The sequence below is a fragment of the Ranitomeya variabilis genome, chromosome 4 (genome assembly GCF_051348905.1).
Source record: "Ranitomeya variabilis isolate aRanVar5 chromosome 4, aRanVar5.hap1, whole genome shotgun sequence".
Classification (NCBI taxonomy): Eukaryota; Metazoa; Chordata; class Amphibia; order Anura; family Dendrobatidae; genus Ranitomeya; species Ranitomeya variabilis.
In genome coordinates, this window is record NC_135235.1 from 252,411,881 (window position 1) to 252,433,340 (window position 21,460).

Genomic DNA, 21,460 nt, shown 5'->3' on the forward strand with positions numbered 1-21,460 from the left:
TATGATAGGGTCCCCGAATCCCCCTATTTCTCTGTCCTCTGATGTGCGATCACATCAGAGGACAGAGAAATAACTGATCGCTTTTTTTTTTTTTTTTTTTTTGCGGTCGCCGGTAAACTGTTAAGTACCGGCGATCGCAAAGCAGGGGTCGGTGCAAACCGACCCCGATCATGTTCTTTGGGGTCTCGGCTACCCCCGGCAGCCGAGACCCCAAAGAACATCCGGGTGCCGGGCGGCGGGCGCACTGCGCGTGCGCCCGCCATTTTTTCCCGGAAAAAAGATGGCGGCGCCCATGGGGAGACACGAGGAGCACCGGGGGAGGTAGGTAAGTATTGGGGGGCTATTGGGGGCCATCGGGGACCACATTTCTCTGTCCTCCGATGTGCGATCACATCGGAGGACAGAGAAATTAAACGGCAAATCGCGTTTTTTTTTTTGTTGCGACCGCCGGTAAACGGTTAATTACCGGCGATCGCAACTCGGGGGTCGGTAAAAACCCCCCGAATCATGTTCTCTGGGGTCTCGGCTACCCTCGGCAACCGAGACCCCAGAGAAAATCCGACTCTGGGGGGCGCTATTCACTTTTTCCACAGCGCCGTTAATTAACGGCGCTGTGGATTAAAGGGAACCTATCACCCCGTTTTTTTCGGTATGAGATAAAAATACTGTTAAATATGGCCTGAGCTGTGCATTACAATAGTGTAGTTTGTGGACCCCGATTCCCCACCTATGCTGCCGAAATACGTTACCAAAGTAGTCATTTTCGCCTGTCAATCAGGCTGGTCAGGTCGGATGGGCGTGGCTTCTTCCCCCAGATATTGCGTAGTTTTCCGTTGGTGGCGTAGTGGTGTGCGCATGTCCAAGGTCCCCAATCCTGCACGGGGGGGTGAAAATAGCAGAGATGTCCGTTATTCCATTGGTGGTCGGTGGGCGCGGCCATCTTCCTTTGGCCGCGCGTGCGCAGAAGCGGCGCTCTGCTGGCCGCGGCTTCAGGAAAATGGCCGCGGGATGCCGCGCGTGCGCAGATGGAGATCGCGGCGGCCATTTTCCTGAAGCCGCGGCCAGCAGAGCGCCGCTTCTGCGCACGCGCGGCCAAAGGAAGATGGCCGCGCCCACCGACCACCAATGGAATAACGGACATCTCTGCTATTTTCACCCCCCCGTGCAGGATTGGGGACCTTGGACATGCGCACACCACTACGCCACCAACGGAAAACTACGCAATGTCTGGGGGAAGAAGCCACGCCCATCCGACCTGACCAGCCTGATTGACAGGCGAAAATGACTACTTTGGTAACGTATTTCGGCAGCATAGGTGGGGAATCGGGGTCCACAAACTACACTATTGAAATGCACAGCTCAGGCCCTATTTAACAGTATTTTTATCTCATACCGAAAAAAACGGGGTGATAGGTTCCCTTTAAGTACCCTTAGCGGCCGCCGTTAAAAGGCGTATCGGCGGTCGTTAAGGGGTTAAACTTCTAGTAAACCTTGTTTGTTTACCTGTTATGTTGGTTATATTTGTGTTATTGTATATACTTTATTTATTATTTTTTGTACTGGCTGTACTATTTACTTTATCCTTTATGATATTGTAGTGACTGATGAAAGTCCAGATAGGACTGAAACGTTTCGAGTGCTACAAATAAAACGTTATTCACGTTTACTGAAGTTGAGTGCTAGACTTCTTTTTATGTACACTGACGGTTTGGGAACCTAGTCTATGCACCACAGTGTAGCTGTGCACACGGTGTTTTTCCTTAAGGATGGGGAAATGGCTTCTGACTAAAACTCTCCTCATAGAAATACCAACTCAGACTAGCAACATTCTTATAACACTGTTCTACATGTGGAGATAGCTCCGAGCATTTACTGGGGAACATCTCCCCAATAACACTGGCATAAACACAGAATGCATGCCGCCAACTAATAAATGCCCTGGCTATGGTCTACGCCTATCCTAATCCTTATCCAGCCTAGCCAAAACCTGGGGGGAGACTGGACAGACTAATGCCTCCTATAGCAATTCCCCCCGTGACACCAGAAGCTATAGGTGTAACTCCAGGTGTATGGACAGCCTCTGCTACCCTTGGATATGCTGCCTGACCGTGCTGTGTCCGCTGGTGGTTGTAGCAGCCCCTCAGTGACCCCGGCCCTGTGACACCAGATGTATGGACAGCCTCTGCTGCCCCTGGATATGCTGTCTGACTGTGCCGTGTCCACTGGTGGTTGTAGTAGCCTAGTAGCCCATCAGTGACCCCGGCCCTGCGACACCAGGTGTATGGACAGCCTCTGCTGCCCCTGGATACAGGGCCGGCATCAGCACCCGGTGTACCCGGGCAAGTGCCGGTGCCCTGGCGAGACAGGGGGCCATTCAGGGCCGGCGTTAGGGGCAGGCAGCTGCCAGTGCCTAGGACCCCCGCTCCCCCAGGGGCCCTCAGCTAGCGGCACATCACGCAGCTGCTATGGGGCCCCTGTGAGGCAGGGGAGCCTGCCTGTCGCAAGCGCCAACTCCCTCACCGCCGCTTTGAACTTTACCGCCGTCTGCCGGTAAAGTTCAAAGCAAATGATGGAGGGGAGAGCGTCACCTGACTCTCCCTCTCCCATCATTCCCCACTCTGCCTCTGACACTGCCGCTGCGGGTGCGCGATGACATCATCGCGCACTCCCTGTGTGTCAGGCAGTGCAGCGGCAGCCGCCGAGACCGGAGCAGGGAGGGAGTAGCGCGGCGCGTGAACGTTGAGAGGAGAGGAGTGGGTTTTTTTGGTAACTATAACTGAGTACTGGACTATGGGGCCATTCTTGGGGGGAGGGAGGCTGTGCTGTATATTACATGTCTGTGCTATATACTACATGTCTGTTCTATATACTACATGGCTGTGCTATATACTACGTGGGCTGTTATATGCTACGTGGGCTGTGCTATATACTACATGGCTGTTCTATAAACTACGTGGGCCGTGTTATATACTATGTGGCTGTGCTATATACTATATGGGCTGTTATATGCTACGTGGGCTGTGCTATATACTACGTGGCTGTGTTATGTGCTACGTGGGCTGTTATATACTACATGTCTGTGTTATATGCTACGTGGCTGTGCTATATACTACGTGGGCTGTGTTATATACTACATGGCTGTGTTATATGTGATTATGAATCGTGGTATGTGTTAAAGGGGGAGCCCACTGAGACTCTTTCGCCCGGGGCTTGGATATGCTGTCTGACTGTGCCGTGTCCGCTGGTGGTTGTAGCAGCCCCTCAGTGACCCCGGCCCTGTGACACCAGGTATATGGACAGCCTCTGCTGCCCCTGGATATGCTGAGTGTGCCGTGTCCACTGGTGGCTGTAGTAGCCCCTCAGTGACCTCGGCCCTGTGACACAGGTATATAGACAGCCTCTGCTGCCCCTGGATATGCTGTCTGACTGTGCCGTGTCCACTGGTGGTTGTAGTAGCCCCTCAGTGACCCCGGCCCTGTGACACCAGGTATATGGACAGCCTCTGCTACCCCTGGATATGCTGTCTGACTGTGCCGTGTCCACTGCTGGTTGTAGCAGCCCCTCAGTGACCCCAGCCGTGTGACACCAGGTGTATGGACAGCCTCTGCTGCCCCTGGATATGCTGGCTGACTGTGCCGTATTCGCTGGTGGTTGTAGCAGGGCCCCTCAGTGACCCCGGCACTGTGACACCAGGTATATGGACAGCCTCTGCTGCCCCTGGATATGCTGGCTGACTGTGCCGTATTCGCTGGTGGTTGTAGCAGGGCCCCTCAGTGACCCCGGCCCTGTAACACCAGGTATATGGACAGCCTCTGCTGCCCCTGGATATGCTGGCTGAGTGTGCCGTGTCCGCTGATGGTTGTAGCAGCCCCTCAGTGACCCCAGCCCTGTGACACCAGGTGTATGGACAGCCTCTGCTGCCCCTGGATATGCTGAATGACTGTGCCGTGTCCGCTGGTGGTTGTAGTAGCCCCTCAGTGACCCCAGCCCTGTGACACCAGGTGTATGGACAGCCTCTGCTGCCCCTGGATATGCTGGCTGGCTGTGCCGTGTCCGCTGGTGGTTGTAGCAGCCCCTCAGTGACCCCAGCCCTGAGACACCAAGTATATGGACAGCCTCTGCTGCCCCTGAATATGCTGGCTGACTGTGCTGTGTCCGCTGGTGGTTGTAGCAGCTCCTCAGTGACCCCGGCCCTGTGTCCGCTGTTACCATGTGTATGAGGGAGTGTATTGTGATGACTGTACTCACCGCCCTCAGATGTGACGTCCTGTGCTTGGTGCCATCTGCAGACCTCTGCCACGGTTGGTCCTTCTTCTTGAGGAGCCCCAGGACCAGCAAAGGCCACGTCGAGCCGGTGGTCTACTAAGGCCAGCCTGGTCCTGCTGGTGTGTGGGGTATCCGCTGACCCCGTGGGCCCGCCGCCTCCTGGAGGGTCTCTGGCCGCGCAGCGGAGAATTAGAGTACATCACTGTCGTCCTCTTGTTCCAGGACCCGGAGCGTATGCCGGCACCCCCGGATGACATCTCGACTTATGGCGCTTCTTGTACTCCGCATCCTGCGGTCCTCTCAGGCAGCACTCCCTCTGCTCCATATCTCAGCAGCAGCTTCTCCTGGATGGCATCCATGGTGCGCAGGTAACGCAGACGGGGCAGCACTCCAGGTATGGCGGTGATGAGCACTGACTGCTCCCCTCATCACTGCCCTTCATCATCCCTTCAGCCCATACGTTGTGTACATCACCCTGTCCTATCAGCGCTCGAGAAAACAGCACTTCACCCAGCAACAAGCAGCTGATTGGACAGGCCACCACCAATGTCTGTGCTCAAAATATATGCATGAAAATGGCGGGAAAACTCTATCCCACCACAACCTTAGGGAAGCTATTAGTGATGAGCGAATATACTCGTTACTCGAGATTTCCCGAGCACGCTCGGGGGTCCTCCGAGTATTTTTTAGTACTCGGAGATTTAGTTTTCCTCACCTCAGCTGAATGATTTACATCTGTTAGCCAGCATAAGTACATGTGGGGGTTGCCAGAGAATCCCCACATGTAATCAAGCTGGCTAATAGCTGTAAATCAATTCAGCTGAGGAAAACTAAATCTCAGAGCACTAAAAAATACTCGGTGGACCCGAGCGTGCTCGGGAAATCTCGAGTAACGAGTATATCCGCTCATCAGTAGAAGCTATACCTGCGGCCTGGTAATGCCGTGCACTATCCTCCTAAGGCTGGGATCACACATACGCGAGATACGGCCGAGTCTCGCAGGTGAAAACCCAGCTCTGGCGCCGACACTTGGGAGCGGAGCGTGCAGCTCCATGTGTTGCTATGTGGCTGCACACTCCCCTCCGGAGTGCCAGCGCCAGAGGAGGGTTTTCACCTGCGAGACTCGGCCGTATCTCGCATATGTGTGATCCCGGCCTAAGGGTCCGGGTCCTGCCAATCTGCTGCAAGATGAGGCAGCCGCCCTCACTACTACCACCACCACCCGCCTCATCCTCCTCTTCGCTCCCGCTGCCCTCTGACAGATTGGAGTCAAGCGGGAGGGCCTCCAGCACTCGGCTCATTAGGTGGCGATGACGGAGCATGTGTCCTTCATCACTCGGCTCACTAGGTGGTGACTGAGCGTGTGTCCTCCAGCACTAAGGCTCACTAGGTGGTGACTGAGCGTGTGTCCTCCAGCACTCTGCTCACTAGGTGGTGACTGAGCGTGTGTCCTCCAGCACTCGGCTCATTAGGTGGTGACTGAGCGTGTGTCCTCCAGCACTCGGCTCACTAGGTGGGGACTGAGCGTGTGTGTCCTCCAGCACTCGGCTCACTAGGTGGTGACTGAGCGTGTGTGTCCTCCAGCACTCGGCTCATTAGGTGGTGACTGAGCGTGTGTCCTCCAGCACTCGGCTCATTAGGTGGTGACTGAGCGTGTGTCCTCCAGCACTCGGCTCATATGTGTATGGAGGCTTTAGACTAGATTGCTTTCAGCTGCAGGAGCCACTTATAGATCTGGAGCCTCGTAGGACGACAGATTAAATCATGCAGTCAGGCAAAGTCCTGATAAATCTGCACAACGAAAAATACAAACAGGGAGCAGACTTAGAGTACCGTCTCACAGTGGCACTTTTGTCGCTACGACGGCACGATCCGTGACGTTCCAGCAATATCCATACGATATCGCTGTCTACACGCAGCAGCGATCAGGGACCCTGCTGAGAATCGTACGTCGTAGCAGATCGTTTGGAACTTTATTTCGTCGCTGGATCTCCCGCTGTCATCGCTGGATCGGTGTGTGTGACACCGATCCAGCGATGCGTTCGCTTGTAACCAGGGTAAACATCAGGTTACTAAGCGCAGGGCTGCGCTTAGTAACCCTGATGTTTACCCTGGTTACCATCGTAAATGTGAAAAAAAAAAAAACGTACATACTCACATTCCGGTGAAATCCGCACATCAATATAAGCGTTCGTGACTGCCAGAAGCACACGACCTCCGTGCGGTGGAGCCGATGCAAGCTTTCATGTATACACAGGGATGTAAAATACACAGCGCTCTGCCTCTCATCACTGCCGACCGATGGGGCACAAGCCCAAACCCAATCTCTCCATTCTGCCTAACATCATGCAATGGATATTTTAAGCCCCCTCCCTAATTCTGGGCGTAGTAGGCCCCCAGACACCGCTGATGGGGTGAGAGTCAGCCCTGTACTAATCATAGGTGTCCCCTCTGTACACACACTCTGCTCCCGGTTCCTCCACTCCTCACTGGTGCAGATGGCGGAATCTGTGTCCTGCGGTGAATACATCGACGGGGACTGACCGCTAAATGCAAGAGCTAAGCCACCTCCATAGATGAACCAGCCTTGTATTAGCTGCTGCATTAAACACATGAGCTGCCAAATTGGGGAACTACAAGTCATAGCATGCCCCAACAGCCCAAGACGTTTGCCTGGTGCCCAGAAGTGACATTCCCTGCCCCCCATAGAACATGGCAAGAACCTCCAAGTCCACATCACACCGGACCTAGATATAACGATACCAAGCGCAAGGTTATATGCGGAAACCGAGGTCATGTGTGAACTGAACCCGAGGTGGAAGCACACTACATTCAGTTCCTTTATGGACTCTCCCTTCAAAATGCAGGAAAGAAAATTTCAACATGGCCGACCATGGAACGCTTTTATTAATCAGTGGTCTCTTATGTGAGCAGCCACATCCCACCGTAAACTGATCGTGTCGGCGTCACTGCAGTATAAAAGTGATTACCGATGTCCAACGAGTCTCATCCCCAGCTCTGTACCAGAGGGAGAACCATGGGCCGCAGGCTCAGTATTACTGTGTCCACCGTGGAGTGGATATTCCCCAGTGGGGCTGCTGCATGCTCTCTACATCATTCTGGGGACAATGACTTCCCTGCGTGGTCCCGGATTCAGTGCAGCAGGACCACGGCTCCGGCTAGTACCGCGCTACATGTAGTAGAGCTGCAGCATTTATAGGATCCCCTCCCGTTGTGTGTATACAGCTCCCTCGCAGACCCATGTGTCTCCCTGTACGCCGATACTGCAGTCTTGTTACTCCTCGGCAGAATAAGACGGAGGAACCAGACTGCAGCATCGACCACACGGCCGACTATGGCCCCAACCATGCACAAGACAATATCCAGCACAACCGACCACAGGATGTAACCAATGGAAGTTTATTTGTTTCCTGCGCAGCGCTCATGCGACCAGCACGCAGGCTCCACCGACGCCTTTGATTTTCTCTTCTGCTCGGCGGCTGAAGAACTTTGCCTTTACAATCAGCGGCTGTTTGGGGAGTTTGCCTTTCCCGAGAACCTTGTAGTAACCCTGCAAAGAAAGATTAGCGATTAGTAATGTTGCCATGCAGGGTGCGCACACAGCGTCCGTGTACGGTGTTGCCCTCTGGAATCAGCTGTACGTGTTCTGGTCTGAGCCATCACCAGGGTCCTGAGCCAGCAGACGCCCGGCTATACGGCAAAGCTCAGGAACGCTGGGCGACTGTACATGTCTGGGACCACAGCTTACACAATTATGCCGAGGGGTGTCAGTGCTGCGGATGGGACAGATGCAGGAATTCCACTTACCGCGTGCACGGCGTCAATGATGGGCGCAGGGCCGTCCGGTTTCTTGGCGTGCTGCAGTCTGGTCTGTTCACTCACTAAGGTCCACAGTTTGTCTAGGTTGATTGTAGGGCAGAAGGACTGATTCTTCTTCAAGTGGTAATGTCTCATACCGACCTTACCGAAGTAACCAGGGTGACTGGAGGGAGACAAGGAGGCCATGTTATGGAAGAAACAAAACAGGTCTAATGGGACCAAGTGCCCCTCCAAAATATCGGGGGGCTGCATTCCCAGTGTCACCTATACAGTGGGGCAAAAAAGTATTTAGTCAGTCAGCAATAGTGCAAGTTCCACCACTTAAAAAGATGAGAGGCGTCTGTAATTTACATCATAGGTAGACCTCAACTATGGGAGACAAACTGAGAAAAAAAAAATCCAGAAAATCACATTGTCTGTTTTTTTATCATTTTATTTGCATTTTATGGTGGAAAATAAGTATTTGGTCAGAAACAAAATTTCATCTCAATACTTTGTAATATAGCCTTTGTTGGCAATGACAGAGGTCAAACGTTTTCTGTAAGTCTTCACAAGGTTGCCACACACTGTTGTTGGTATGTTGGCCCATTCCTCCATGCAGATCTCCTCTAGAGCAGTGATGTTTTTGGCTTTTCGCTTGGCAACACGGACTTTCAACTCCCTCCAAAGGTTTTCGATAGGGTTGAGATCTGGAGACTGGCTAGGCCACTCCAGGACCTTGAAATGCTTCTTACGAAGCCACTCCTTCGTTGCCCTGGCGGTGTGCTTTGGATCATTGTCATGTTGAAAGACCCAGCCACGTTTCAACTTCAATGCCCTTGCTGATGGAAGGAGGTTTGCACTCAAAATCTCACGATACATGGCCCCATTCATTCTTTCATGTACCCGGATCAGTCGTCCTGGCCCCTTTGCAGAGAAACAGCCCCAAAGCATGATGTTTCCACCACCATGCTTTACAGTAGGTATGGTGTTTGATGGATGCAACTCAGTATTCTTTTTCCTCCAAACACGACAAGTTGTGTTTCTACCAAACAGTTCCAGTTTGGTTTCATCAGACCATAGGACATTCTCCCAAAACTCATCTGGATCATCCAAATGCTCTCTAGCAAACTTCAGACGGGCCCGGACATGTACTGGCTTAAGCAGTGGGACACGTCTGGCACTGCAGGATCTGAGTCCATGGTGGCGTAGTGTGTTACTTATGGTAGGCCTTGTTACATTGGTCCCAGCTCTCTGCAGTTCATTCACTAGGTCCCCCCGCGTGGTTCTGGGATTTTTGCTCACCGTTCTTGTGATCATTCTGACCCCACGGGGTGGGATTTTGCGTGGAGCCCCAGATCGAGGGAGATTATCAGTGGTCTTGTATGTCTTCCATTTTCTAATTATTGCTCCCACTGTTGATTTTTCCACTCCAAGCTGGTTGGCTATTGCAGATTCAGTCTTCCCAGCCTGGTGCAGGGCTACAATTTTGTTTCTAGTGTCCTTTGACAGCTCTTTGGTCTTCACCATAGTGGAGTTTGGAGTCAGACTGTTTGAGGGTGTGCACAGGTGTCTTTTTATACTGATAACAAGTTTAAACAGGTGCCATTACTACAGGTAATGAGGGGAGGAAAGAGGAGACTCTTAAAGAAGAAGTTACAGGTCTGTAAGAGCCAGAAATCTTGATTGTTTGTTTCTGACCAAATACTTATTTTCCACCATAAAATGCAAATAAAATGATAAAAAAAACAGACAATGTGATTTTCTGGATTTTTTTTTCTCAGTTTGTCTCCCATAGTTGAGGTCTACCTATGATGTAAATTACAGATGCCTCTCATCTTTTTAAGTGGTGGAACTTGCACTATTGCTGACTGACTAAATACTTTTTTGCCCCACTGTATATAGCGAGTCTGAGAAAATCACAAACTAAAGGACTGAGCCACAGAGAAAGATGTGGGAGCAGCTCAGGGCTCCTCCTTGCAATAAGTCGGCCATACGAGAGTGTCGGAGCTCTGCAGAAAAACGCGGGAAGCGGCTGAACCCCACACACAAATGGAGGCCACACAGGTAGGATCCCACCTACATCACAAGATAAGCAGCGCCCATCCCACTGTGCAGCAGCCGCTTCAGTTCTGAGCTACGTGGACAGATAAATGGGGGAACTCAACACTCACTATTTATCAAAGTTGATCCTGTGGTGATGCAGACCACCGGCATTACCGCGGCCTCCGGGATGCTTCCTGTGTTTGCCTAGAAAAAGATCAGAAATGATGAGAAACGGAAGATCCCGACCAAACAAGAACAGTCAAACTATGAGAGGTCATGGTATAATGTGGATTAGGGACCCTCAAACACTGGAGCGCCCCTATAACCACGAGGCAGGTAACCTGACAGATGGGAGGACGTGTCAATGAGCCGGTGACTGACGGAGCCACAGACAGAAGCCGCCAGTGAATAGAGCGCAGTGATTGCTTTCCGAGGACTCTAGCACACCGAGGCCACTGGCCGACCGGGATGTGACTCTAGTCTCGGGGAGGGGGCAGAGGTAACATCAGAACAAAGCCCCCCCCACAGGTTAGTGTCAGCAGGAAGAGGACGTTGGAGGCAGCCCAGCCACCCCCCGATGTACATGTGACTTATACATTAGATGTATAGCAGAGATGAGCTGATTGCTTCACCCCGGTCCACGTCGGCACCCTGTAGCCGTGGACGAGGGATCTGCACGTTTCCTTACTCTCCGGGGTCCCAGGCTCAGCTTACAATTACCGGGGGAGACGTCACCGCCGCACAGATAATGCTGTCGGTGAATTAGATGCAGAGTCGTGGACCTGGAAGCTCAGGAAATCCCTGCAGTTCCTGCCCAGCCAGTGCTGATCTGGGCTGGGGGCACCTAGCGGTCTGCTCATCTCTAGTGATGAGCGAATATACTCGTTACTCGAGATTTCCTGAGCACGCTCAAGGGTCCTCGGAGTATTTTTTTACTGCTCGGAGATTTAGTTTTCCTCACCTCAGCTGAATGATTTACAGCTGCTATCCAGCTTGATTACATGTGGGGAATCCCTAGCAACCAGGCAACCCCCACATGTACTTATGCTGGCTAACAGATGTAAATCATTCAGCTGAGGAAAACAATCTCCGAGCACTAAAAAATACTCGGAGGACCCCCGAGCGTGCTCGAGAAATCTCGAGTAACGAGTATATTCGCTCATCACTACTCATCGCTCGTGTTCAGTGCTGTCCCCAACAAGGTGAAGTCACCACTCACCCACACGGCCGTGGCCATGGCTGACGTGTCCGCGGAGCTTCCTGGTCTTCCTTGTCTTGGTCGGCTGTTGGAGAAAACACAAGAATAAGTCGTCCGACCAATTAGCACACGGCACTAACGTCAAGGGAAAGGTCGGCATCACATGTCACTGAGCGGGTGACTGGGCGGCCCACTGTGAGGACCACCCAGTGAATATAGCGCAGTGGTTGCTCTCCGACGACTCTAGCACACCGAGGCCACGTGCCGGCCGGGATGTGACTCTAGTCTCGGGGGTCCGGAGAAGAAAAGGACGTCAGTAAAATGTCACCGGCTCCTGCGATTGTATAACACTTCAGGAGCAATTCAGTTCTAGTATTTAAAAAAAAATAAAAAATCTAACATACGCGGTCACTTTGTGCAACTGACAAGCAGGTGGAGTATAGTAGAGGAGGAGCCCAATATGGACATTAACCATTCAGCAGTGGCGATGGTTCATTTCCCAGCACAGAAATGCAGGGTTGCCCTGCGGGGGGCTGAAGGATGTGACAGTGGGGTCCTAAAGCACAAGGAGGGGGGCGGCGTGGGAGTCAGCTGTGGTTTACAGCCGGCTGCTGACTGATCGTGGCCGTTCAGCCACCTGTTACTATAATTATTATTATTATTATTGTTATAGCGCCATTTATTCCATGGCGCTTTACATGTGAGGAGGGGTATACATAATAAAAACAAGTACAACAATCTTAAACAATACAAGTCATAACTGGTAAAGGAGGTGTGAGGACCCTGCCCGCGAAGGCTCACAATCTATAATAGTACCTTCCCTTGTTCAGGATCTGCTGCGGTTCCTTACCATTTTGCAAATTAGCGGACACAAAATTACTTTTTTTTTTTTTTTTTACATGTGGATTTTCCCTCATTAACGCAAGTCTATGGGGAAATCTGCATTCATACCTGCAAGAGAAATTGACATGCTGCGGTCTTGAAAGACGCGCTGCATGCCAGTGTCCGCAGATGATCCGCAGGCGCACAGAGTCGCATAGCAGACATGAGATTTCCAGGAATCACAACCACTGTGCTGGAACATCCGGCCTCTGCGGGTTTAACACTGCAAGTACGAAGCGTGAAACCCACAGCAAATCCTGGACATGGAAACCAGGGCTGTGGAGTCAGTGTTCATGCTGGTGGACGCTGGAAGATTGGAGTGCACTCTGTCAACTGTCAAGGTGCAGGTGGCATGGGCTCTGTGGCCCCACAACCAAGGCTAAAGACATTCACCAACCTCTGTTTTTGGTAATGGAAGGATCTTTATTTCGTGGCGACAATAAATTAAAGGTGAAATGTGCGACAAAGTAAAGATGTTTCGAGCCACCAGGGTCACAGTGTCATTAGGTAGTTGAGGCGGAGGGAGTGGCACATGGAACCACGACATCACAGCACTGACTGCAGACCTTCCTCTTCAAAGATTCCCCTTCCTCAACTACCTAACGACATTGTGATAAGACCCGGTGGCTCCAAACGTCTTCACTGTCGCACATTTCACCTTTTATTTTTTGTCTCCACGAAATTGACGTGCTGCGGTCTGGAGAGGAGTCTCATTTCATGAAATCCCCCCACTATGCTGTAACACCCGGCTGCTGTGGGATGGATGCTGCACCCCGAGTGTCTGCTCCTGATATGAGGATCCCGGCTGTTGGTGGTTGAATCCGCTGCACTTTCCAGCTCAGCAGTGACTGGAGCAGTGGGATCAGGGACTGGAGGAGCGGGAGAACCAACTCCACAGCCCTGGTGGGACTGTACCCCTACACTTAGGCTGAGCCCACAGTCAGGATACGGCAGCGTTTATCAATCATGGGCACGCACCCCGAGTGTCTGCTCCTGATCTGAGGATCAGCAATGACCAGAGCGGTGGGTCAGGGACTGGAGGAGCGGGAGGTCAGCAGTGACCGGAGCGGTGGGGTCAGGGACTAGAGGTGCAGGAGGTCAGCAGTGACAGCAGTGGTAGTGACCGCAGCGGTGGGGTCAGGGACTGGAGGAGCAGGAGGTCAGCAGTGACCAGAGCGGTGGGGGTCAGGGACTGGAGGAGCGGGAGGTCAGCAGTGACCAGAGCGGTGGGGTCAGGGACTGGAGCAGCGGGAGGTCAGCAGTGACCAGAGAGGTGGGGTCAGGGACTGGAGCAGCGGGAGGTCAGCAGTGACCAGAGAGGTGGGGTCAGGGACTGGAGCAGCGGGAGGTCAGCAGTGACCAGAGAGGTGGGGTCAGGGACTGGAGGAGCGGGAGGTCAGAGGTGACCAGAGCGGTGGGGTCAGGGACTGGAGGAGCGGGAGGTCAGCAATGACCGGAGCGGTGGGGTCAGGGACTGGAGCAGCGGGAGGTCAGCAATGACCGGAGCGGTGGGGTCAGGGACTGGAGCAGCGGGAGGTCAGCAATGACCGGAGCGGTGGGGTCAGGGACTGGAGCAGCGGGAGGTCAGCAATGACCAGAGAGGTGGGGTCAGGGACTGGAGCAGCGGGAGGTCAGCAGTGACCAGAGCGGTGGGGTCAGGGACTGGAGGAGCGGGAGGTCAGCAGTGACCAGAGCGGTGGGGTCAGGGACTGGAGCAGCGGGAGGTCAGCAGTGACCAGAGCGGTGGGGTCAGGGACTGGAGTAGCGGGAGGTCAGCAGTGACCAGAGCGGTGGGGTCAGGGACTGGAGCAGCGGGAGGTCAGCAGTGACCAGAGCGGTGGGGTCAGGGACTGGAGCAGCGGGAGGTCAGCAGTGACCAGAGCGGTGGGGTCAGGGACTGGAGCAGCGGGAGGTCAGCAGTGACCACAGCGGTGGGGTCAGGGACTGGAGCAGCGGGAGGTCAGCAGTGACCAGAGCGGTGGGGTCAGGGACTGGAGCAGCGGGAGGTCAGCAGTGACCAGAGCGGTGGGGTCAGGGACTGGAGGAGCGGGAGGTCTGACTCCACAGCCCTGGTGGGACCGTACTTTTACAGTTAGGGTATGTGCACACGTTGTGGATACGTGTGCAAATTTTTACGCGCAGATTCAGAAAAATCCGCAAGTAAAATACCCTGTGTTTTTTGTGGGGTTTCCACCTGCGGATTCCTATAATGGAATAGGTGTAAAACACTGAGGAATCCGCACAAAGAATTGACATGCTGCGTTTCCGCGCTGTATTTCCCGTACTGTGTGCACTGTGGATTTGGTTTTCCATAGGTTTACACGGTACTGTACAGCGCACGGAAAACTGCTGCGGATGCAAATCCGCAACATGTGCACAGACCCTAAGGCTGAGCCCACGGTCAGGGTACCGCAGCGGCCTGTCGCTCAGTGACCTGTGTGGATTCACCGCGTGTGATGAGCGGCTCTGGGGGAGACCACGCAGCGTTACACAAGTGCGGGGCAGGAGACGGCTATAACGCCATAGAACTAGTAATGCACATCCCGCTGCTCCCCCGACAGCCGCAGCCTCGGCCCCTGGTCACACACGGCCTAATAAAGTGAAGACAGAGCGAAACGCAACAATGTGACCGAAGCCATGACCCGAAGTACAGGGAAGAGATCGGCAGCGGCCAGACACAACCGCAGCTCGGGGATCACCGAGAAATAACGCACTAATACCGCGGCGGCAGAAAACGCCAGAGGTCGAGCGCTGTTCCTGCCGTGCGCTGTTCCTGCCGTGCGGACGCATGTGGCTCCGGCCTCCCCGCACACGACGCCGCCTCCTCCCGCCATGCGCCCCGCACCCCAGAGGCCACACGAGGCCGGAGCTCCGGCGCGCACTACGGGACACCTACGGGACACCTCCCGGACACCCCGCGGCCTCTGCCTCCTCCGCCGCCCCCGGTTCTGTTCCGCACCCCGGCCCCGCATTACCTACCATGGCGGCGGCTGCGAGAGAAAGAGAGAGATCCCGGCAACTCCCGCGAGAAGTAAGAGGAGGCGGGGACTGAGGGGCTGCACGTCGTGTAACGACAGGATCTCGCGAGATTAGAGTGGTCACATGTCACGTGACTGAAGTATCGGCGGCGCCGAACACTAGAGGAAGCGGAGGAGGACGCGGAGTAGGAGGCGGCCATATTGGGGGAGACAGAGAGACAAGTGCGACAACTGCGAGAAGGCGCTCGGGACGGAGGACAGAGGAGCAGCGCCGGCACACGGACACGGAGGATACACGGGGGCGACACGGCCGTGCGTATATACTGCTCTACTGCGCCCCTCCGCATACTGACCATATACACTGTATACGGGGGCGCAGATACCGGGGAGGGGCTTCCTGCTCAGTGTGCTGCTATGTATATATTGTGCACAGATACCCCTGTATGACACCCTGCACCCCCTTATCGTACGGTATGACACCCTGCGCCCCTCATCAAGCCGTATGGCACCCTGCGCCCCCTTATCGTGCCATATGACACCCTGCGCCCCCTTATCGTGCCATATGACACCCTGCGCCCCCTTATCGTGCCATATGACACCCTGCGCCCCCTTATCGTGCCGTATGACACCCTGCGCCCCCTTATAATGCCGTATGACACCCTGCACCCCCTTATCGTACGGTATGACACCCTGCGCCCCTCATCAAGCCGTATGACACGCTGCGCCCCCTTATCGTGCCATATGACACCCTGCGCCCCCTTATCATGCCGTATGGCACCCTGCGCCCCCTTATCATGCCGTATGGCACCCTGCGCCCCCTTATCAGGCCGTATGGCACCCTGCGCCCCCTTATCGCGCCGTATGACACCCTGTTCCCCCTTATCATGCCGTATGGCACCCTGCGCCCCCTTATCAGGCCGTATGGCACCCTGCGCCCCCTTATCAGGCCGTAATGCACCCTGCGCCCCCTTATCGCGCCATATGACACCCTGCGCCCCTTATCGCGCCGTATGACACCCTGCGCCCCCTTATCGCGCCGTATGACACCCTGCGCCTCCTTATCGCGCCGTATGACACCCTGCGCCCCCTTATCAGGCCGTATAGCACCCTGCGCCCCCTTATCGCGCCGCGTGACGCCCTGCGCCCCCTTATCACGCCACGTGACGCCCTGCGCCCCCTTATCGCGCCGCGTGACGCCCTGCGCCCCCTTATCGCGCCGCGTGACGCCCTGCGCCCCCTTATCGTGTCGCGTGACACGCTGCGCCCCCTTATCGTGCCATGTGACACGCTGCGCCCCCTTATCGTGCCGTATGACACGCTGCGCCCCCTTATCGTGCCGTATGACACCCTGCGCACCCTTATCTTGCCGTATGACACCCTGCGCCCCCTTATAATGCCGTATGACACCCTGCGCCCCCTTATAATGCCGTATGACACCCTGCGCCCCCTTATCGTGCCGTATGGCACCCTGCGCCCCCTTATCAGGCCGTATGGCACCCTGCGCCCCCTTATCAGGCCGTATGGCACCCTGCGCCCCCTTATCAGGCCGTATGGCACCCTGCGCCCCCTTATCGCGCCATATGACACCCTGCGCCCCTTATCGCGCCGTATGACACCCTGCGCCCCCTTATCGCGCCGTATGACACCCTGCGCCTCCTTATCGCGCCGTATGACACCCTGCGCCCCCTTATCAGGCCGTATGGCACCCTGCGCCCCCTTATCGCGCCGCGTGACGCCCTGCGCCCCCTTATCGCGCCACGTGACGCCCTGCGCCCCCTTATCGCGCCGCGTGACGCCCTGTGCCCCCTTATCGTGACACGCTGCGCCCCCTTATCGTGCCGCGTGACACGCTGCGCCCCCTTATCGTGCCGTATGACACGCTGCGCCCCCTTATCGTGCCGTATGACACGCTGCGCCCCCTTATCGTGCCGTATGACACGCTGCGCCCCCTTATCGTGCTGTATGACACGCTGCGCCCCCTTATCGTGCCGTATGACACGCTGCGCCCCCTTATCGTGCCGTATGACACGCTGCGCCCCCTTATCGTGCCGTATGACACGCTGCGCCCCCTTATCGTGCCGTATGACACGCTGCGCCCCCTTATCTTGCCATATGACACCCTGCGCCCCCATAGCTGAGGCTGTGATGCTTTCCGCAGATTGACTTGTGTTTTCTTTAGAGGCGAGATGACGGTGTGCGCCATATTCGGGTGCAAGAATCGCAGGCACAAGGGATGCGGCAAGCACTTCTTCAGGTATCCGGGCTGGGGGTTTCTCTTATTTTGGGGTCAGAACATGGAGCACAGCGTTCCTGTAGTATTAGGCTCAGGTTCTTTGTTTGATGTAATTGAAAGAGTTTTTTTGGCTTTCTGCAGAGACTAACAACCTGTCCTGCTCACAGCTGCGGGTTTGCTCCTGTGTGTATCTGTCCCTGTGATCAGATCCCTTCGCCGTGGATTGCACTTTGCCATTTTAGTTGTAGACTTTGTCTGCTTGTGATTGTCCGTAAGGCCCTAGACTGTCTGGGGCCATCGAATGCAGCGCTCTGCGACATTTGGGCCCCCCAGCTCCTTTCTCCATAATGTCATTGATTGCTGGGCATTGTGTTTTTGCAGCAGCTGGAAAGCCGTGGGTCAGGACCACTGCTCGGTGGAGGTTGGGGGTCTGAGTGTTTCAATTCACTGACCACAAGCAGAGATAATGAATTGGTAGAAACAACCATTTGTTGGGTATAAATCTGTGACTTCTTATCTGCAGATTTCCCATGAAAGATCCGGAACGTCTCATCAAGTGGATTGAAGCCGTCCAGAGAGATAACTGGAAACCGTCCATTCACAGCAAGGTCTGCAGCGACCACTTCACAGAGAGGGACTACATGATCCGTCCGGGGGCGGCCTTTCCTTACCTGCGCATTGACGCCGTGCCCACTCCCCTCCAGCCTGACCAACGGAAGAAGAAGACTAAAAAGAGAAAATATACTAAGAAGGCGGAAAGCGAAACCGTCGAACCCATAGAAATAAAGACTGAGGATGTGGAACAGGAGATCTCCAGCGAGTATGGCGGCAGCTATAGAAAGGACACGGACACACAGACATCTGCGCAAGTGGAGGAAACGCAGATGGTGGTGGAAATGTTGGTGGTAAAGAGTGAGGATGAATCACAAGACGAAGAGCATGGGGCAGTGGAAATGCGGGGCGAAGAGCACAGGGCGGCGGAAATGCAGGGTGAGGAACACGGGGCGGCGGAAGTGCAGGGTGAGGAGCATGAGGATGAGGAAATGAAGAGCAAGGAGCATGGGGAGGTGGAAATGCAGGACGAGGAGCATGGGGCGGCTGAAGCGCAAGGCAAGGAGCACAGAGCGGTGGAAATGCAGGGCACGAAGCTCGGGGCAGCAGAAGCGCAGGGCGAGGAGCACGGGGCGGCGGAAGCGCAGGGCGAGGAGCATGGGGCGGTAGAAGCGCAGGGCGAGGAGCACGGGGTGGCAAAAGTGCATAGTAAGGAGCACGGGGCAGCAGAAGTGCAGGGTAAGGAGCACGGGGCAGAAGTGCAGGTTGAGGACCATAGGGCAGCGGAAGGAGAGGATTGGGCTGTGGAAGTGCAGTTCAAGGAGCACAGGGCTGCTGAAGTGCAGGGCGAGGAGCACGGGGTAGTGGAAGTGCAGGGTGAGGATCAAAGGGTGGCGGAAGCACAAGGCAAGAAGCAAGGGGTGGCAGAAATGCAGGTTGAGAAGCATAGGACAGGGGGAGGAAAGGAGCATGGGGCGGCGGAAGCACAGGGTGAGGAGCACGGGGCGGTGGAAGCACAGGCTGAGGAGCATGTGGTAGTGGAAGCACAGGGTGAGGAGCACGGCGCAGCAGTAGTGCAGGGTGAGGAGCACAGATCGACGAAAGCGCAGGATGAGGAGCACGGTGCGGCGGAAGCACAGCAAGTGGAAGTGCAAAATGTTGAGCAGGTGGTGGATTCGCAGCATGGGAAGCAGATGGTAAAAGCACAGTGTAAGCAGCCAATGGAGTGTCAGGCGATGGAGGTGCAGGGTGAGGAGGAAACAGGTGACATGCATATGGGCAAAGCTCAGAGAAAGCAGAATATGGGTGTGCATTCACAGGGTGAGAAGAAGGTGACAGAAGAGCAGGAAGGGAAGCATGTAGTGGAAACACAAAATAAAAGGCATAAGGAGGAAATACAGGACAAGGAGCAGGCGCTGGTATCACTGGAGAAGGAGAGTACAGAGGGTACAGAGTGTGAGATGCTGGATGTAGAAGGGCAGGGAGAGAAGATGAACGTAGAAGGGCAGGGTGAGGGTCCGACAGTGGGAGTGCAGGGTGAGAGTCCGGCAGTGGGAGAGCAGGGTGAGGGTTCGGCAGTGGGAGAGCAGGGTGAGGGTTCGGCAGTGGGAGAGCAGGGTGAGGGTTCGGCAGTGGGAGAGCAGGGTGAGGGTCCGGCAGTGGGAGTGCAGGGTGAGGGTTCGGCAGTGGGAGAGCAGGGTGAGGATCCGGCAGTGGGAGAGCGGGGTGAGGGTCCGGCAGTGGGAGAGCAGGGTGAGGGTCCGGCCGTGGGAGAGCAGGGTGAGGATCCGGCTGTAGAAACTCAGGATGCGAATATAGAGTCACCAACTCTAAATGATCAACCGGATGTGGCAGAGCGGCCAGCGGAGTGCAAGCGGACGAGAACTAAACAGCCCGCTCGTAAGCCAACAGTGAATGGACAGGGCAGGAAGCGGAGGGCCGGGGCACTGGCGGGGAGTCGTCTACCTGACCTGACCATTGTAGTGAACCAGACTGACAGGAGCTTTCCATCCAGACCTCCATGTGAGAACGCGGCTGATTACATTCCTGTTGACCACTCGTACTACACTGCGATTATTGACAAGGAAAACGAGGTTCCTGCCCCCGTCACTGACCCAAAAGTTGTGAAATTGAGGAAAAAAATCAAAACATTACAAAAGCAAGTCCTGCGCCAGAGCGTCAAGATCAAGAGCCTGAAGAAGACGCTGGTTAATTTGCAGAAAAACAACATGATGGAGAGAGATGCGGAGCAAGTGGTCGCTGAGCACTGCAGCGGCCTCACCCGGGTTCTGTTCACACAGCAGCTGAAGAACGGCTGCCGGCGGCACAGTGTCACCCAGTACTGTAGCCTCATGAAGGAGTTTGCTTTAAACCTGTACTGCACCTCCCCAAAGGCCTACAAGTTCTGCAGACTGTTTCTGTGCCTTCCGCACCCCGTATCTTTGAGAAACTGGAAAGCGGCCATTGAGGGAAACATTGGACTTTTAGCCGAGGGTTCTGCCTCTGATAATCCTGCATCGGGGGCAGTATTTGTAGGGGATGAACATTTACTGGATAACCCTATTCAAGAAGTAGCTTTGCAGGGACAATCAATTGAAGAGAGACATTTGCCAGAGACCCCCATAGAGATGGCACATTTGCCAGTGATGCCAATGCAAGAAGGACATTTTTCTATGATTCCAAGTCTGGAGGGTCACTTGTCTGTGGTTCCAGTGCCGGAGGGACATTTGCCTGTGGTTCCAGTGCCGGAGGGACATTTGCCTGTGGTTCCAGTGCTGGAGGGACATTTTTCTGTGGTTCCAGTGCCGGAGGGACATTTGCCTGTGGTTCCACTGCCGGAGGGACATTTGTCTGTGGTTCCAGTGCTGGAGGGACATTTGTCTGTGGTTCCAGTGCCGGAGGGACATTTGTCTGTGGTTCCAGTGCCAGAGGGACATTTGTCTGTGGTTCCAGTGCCAGAGGGACATTTGTCTGTGGTTCCAGTGCCAGAGGGACATTTGTCTGTGGTTCCAGTGCCAGAGGGACATTTGTCTGTGGTTCCAGTGCCAGAGGGACATTTGCCTGTGGTTCCACTGCCGGAGCAACATTTACCAGTGGTTCCAGTGCCGGAGGGACATTTGCCTTTGGTTCCAGTGCCAGAGCAACATTTACCAGTGGCTCCAGTGCCGGAGGGACATTTGCCTGTGGTTCCAGTGCCAGAGGGACATTTGCCTGTGGTTCCAGTGCCAGAGGGACATTTGTCTGTGGTTCCAGTGCCGGAGGGACATTTGTCTGTGGTTCCAATGCCGGATGGAGATTTCTCTGTGACTGCAGTGCACGAGGGACATTTGCAGCAATCATCTGTGCAGGAGGAACTGCAGTAATCAATGCGAGACTTAATGGTGGGTCCATAAATTGCACCTCGGTGCCGACTTCTATAAAGTTTGTTCTATAAAAGCAACTTTACTGCACAACAGTCAGTTCAGTGTTGTCATAGTGGTAGTGTAA

The 21,460-nt window shown here is 54.7% G+C and overlaps 3 protein-coding genes and 2 non-coding genes across 7 annotated transcripts in view; 1 reads left to right on the plus strand and 4 right to left on the minus strand.

Moving 5' to 3' along the window:
- The window catches only part of UBASH3B (ubiquitin associated and SH3 domain containing B), a 164,555-nt gene extending 159,843 nt beyond the window's left edge, over nucleotides 1–4,712 (minus strand). Inside the window, exon 1 of the mRNA XM_077249496.1 lies at nucleotides 4,249–4,712. The gene's annotated coding sequence lies outside the window, so the exon portion shown is untranslated. The remainder of the gene's footprint in view (nucleotides 1–4,248) is intronic.
- A 2,958-nt stretch (nucleotides 4,713–7,670) lies between these two features.
- On the minus strand, nucleotides 7,671–15,271 carry RPL27A (ribosomal protein L27a). Of its 3 annotated transcripts, none has more exons than XM_077249501.1 (5): nucleotides 15,191–15,271; nucleotides 11,351–11,414; nucleotides 10,260–10,335; nucleotides 8,095–8,269; nucleotides 7,671–7,837 (listed from the first exon to the last, which is right to left on the minus strand). In XM_077249501.1, the coding sequence occupies exons 1-5, from the start codon at nucleotides 15,191–15,193 to the stop codon at nucleotides 7,709–7,711; spliced, it is 447 nt and encodes a 148-aa protein (XP_077105616.1). In that variant the 5' UTR covers nucleotides 15,194–15,271; the 3' UTR covers nucleotides 7,671–7,708. The 3 variants fall into 3 exon arrangements, with proteins under 3 accessions (XP_077105616.1, XP_077105615.1, XP_077105614.1); XM_077249500.1 differs by lacking the exon at nucleotides 15,191–15,271 and adding an exon at nucleotides 14,932–15,060; XM_077249499.1 differs by lacking the exon at nucleotides 15,191–15,271 and adding an exon at nucleotides 14,926–15,060.
- LOC143770861 (small nucleolar RNA SNORA3/SNORA45 family) lies at nucleotides 10,488–10,618 on the minus strand. Its single transcript, XR_013214769.1, has one exon. It is a non-coding gene; the product is annotated as a small nucleolar RNA SNORA3/SNORA45 family (small nucleolar RNA).
- On the minus strand, nucleotides 11,491–11,621 carry LOC143770860 (small nucleolar RNA SNORA3/SNORA45 family). Its single transcript, XR_013214768.1, has one exon. It is a non-coding gene; the product is annotated as a small nucleolar RNA SNORA3/SNORA45 family (small nucleolar RNA).
- Nucleotides 15,272–15,349: 78 nt separating the features above from the next.
- LOC143764180 (uncharacterized) lies at nucleotides 15,350–21,426 on the plus strand. The gene is made up of 3 exons (XM_077249498.1): nucleotides 15,350–15,501; nucleotides 17,369–17,443; nucleotides 17,946–21,426. The coding sequence occupies exons 2-3, from the start codon at nucleotides 17,376–17,378 to the stop codon at nucleotides 21,334–21,336; spliced, it is 3,459 nt and encodes a 1,152-aa protein (XP_077105613.1). The 5' UTR covers nucleotides 15,350–15,501; nucleotides 17,369–17,375; the 3' UTR covers nucleotides 21,337–21,426.
- Nucleotides 21,427–21,460: the final 34 nt, after the last annotated feature.

Coding starts and splice junctions, on each gene's coding strand:
- RPL27A (XM_077249499.1), bottom strand. CDS start 15,045: ATGGCGGGAGGAGGCGGCGTCGTGTGCGGGGAGGCCGGAGCCACATGC. Junction 11,415..14,925: donor TTTCTGCCGCCGCGGTATTA/GTGCGTTATTTC, acceptor TTTCTCCAACAG/CCGACCAAGACAAGGAAGAC. Junction 7,838..8,094: donor TCATTGACGCCGTGCACGCG/GTAAGTGGAATT, acceptor CTTTCTTTGCAG/GGTTACTACAAGGTTCTCGG.
- LOC143764180 (XM_077249498.1), top strand. CDS start 17,376: ATGACGGTGTGCGCCATATTCGGGTGCAAGAATCGCAGGCACAAGGGA. Junction 17,444..17,945: donor TGCGGCAAGCACTTCTTCAG/GTATCCGGGCTG, acceptor TCTTATCTGCAG/ATTTCCCATGAAAGATCCGG.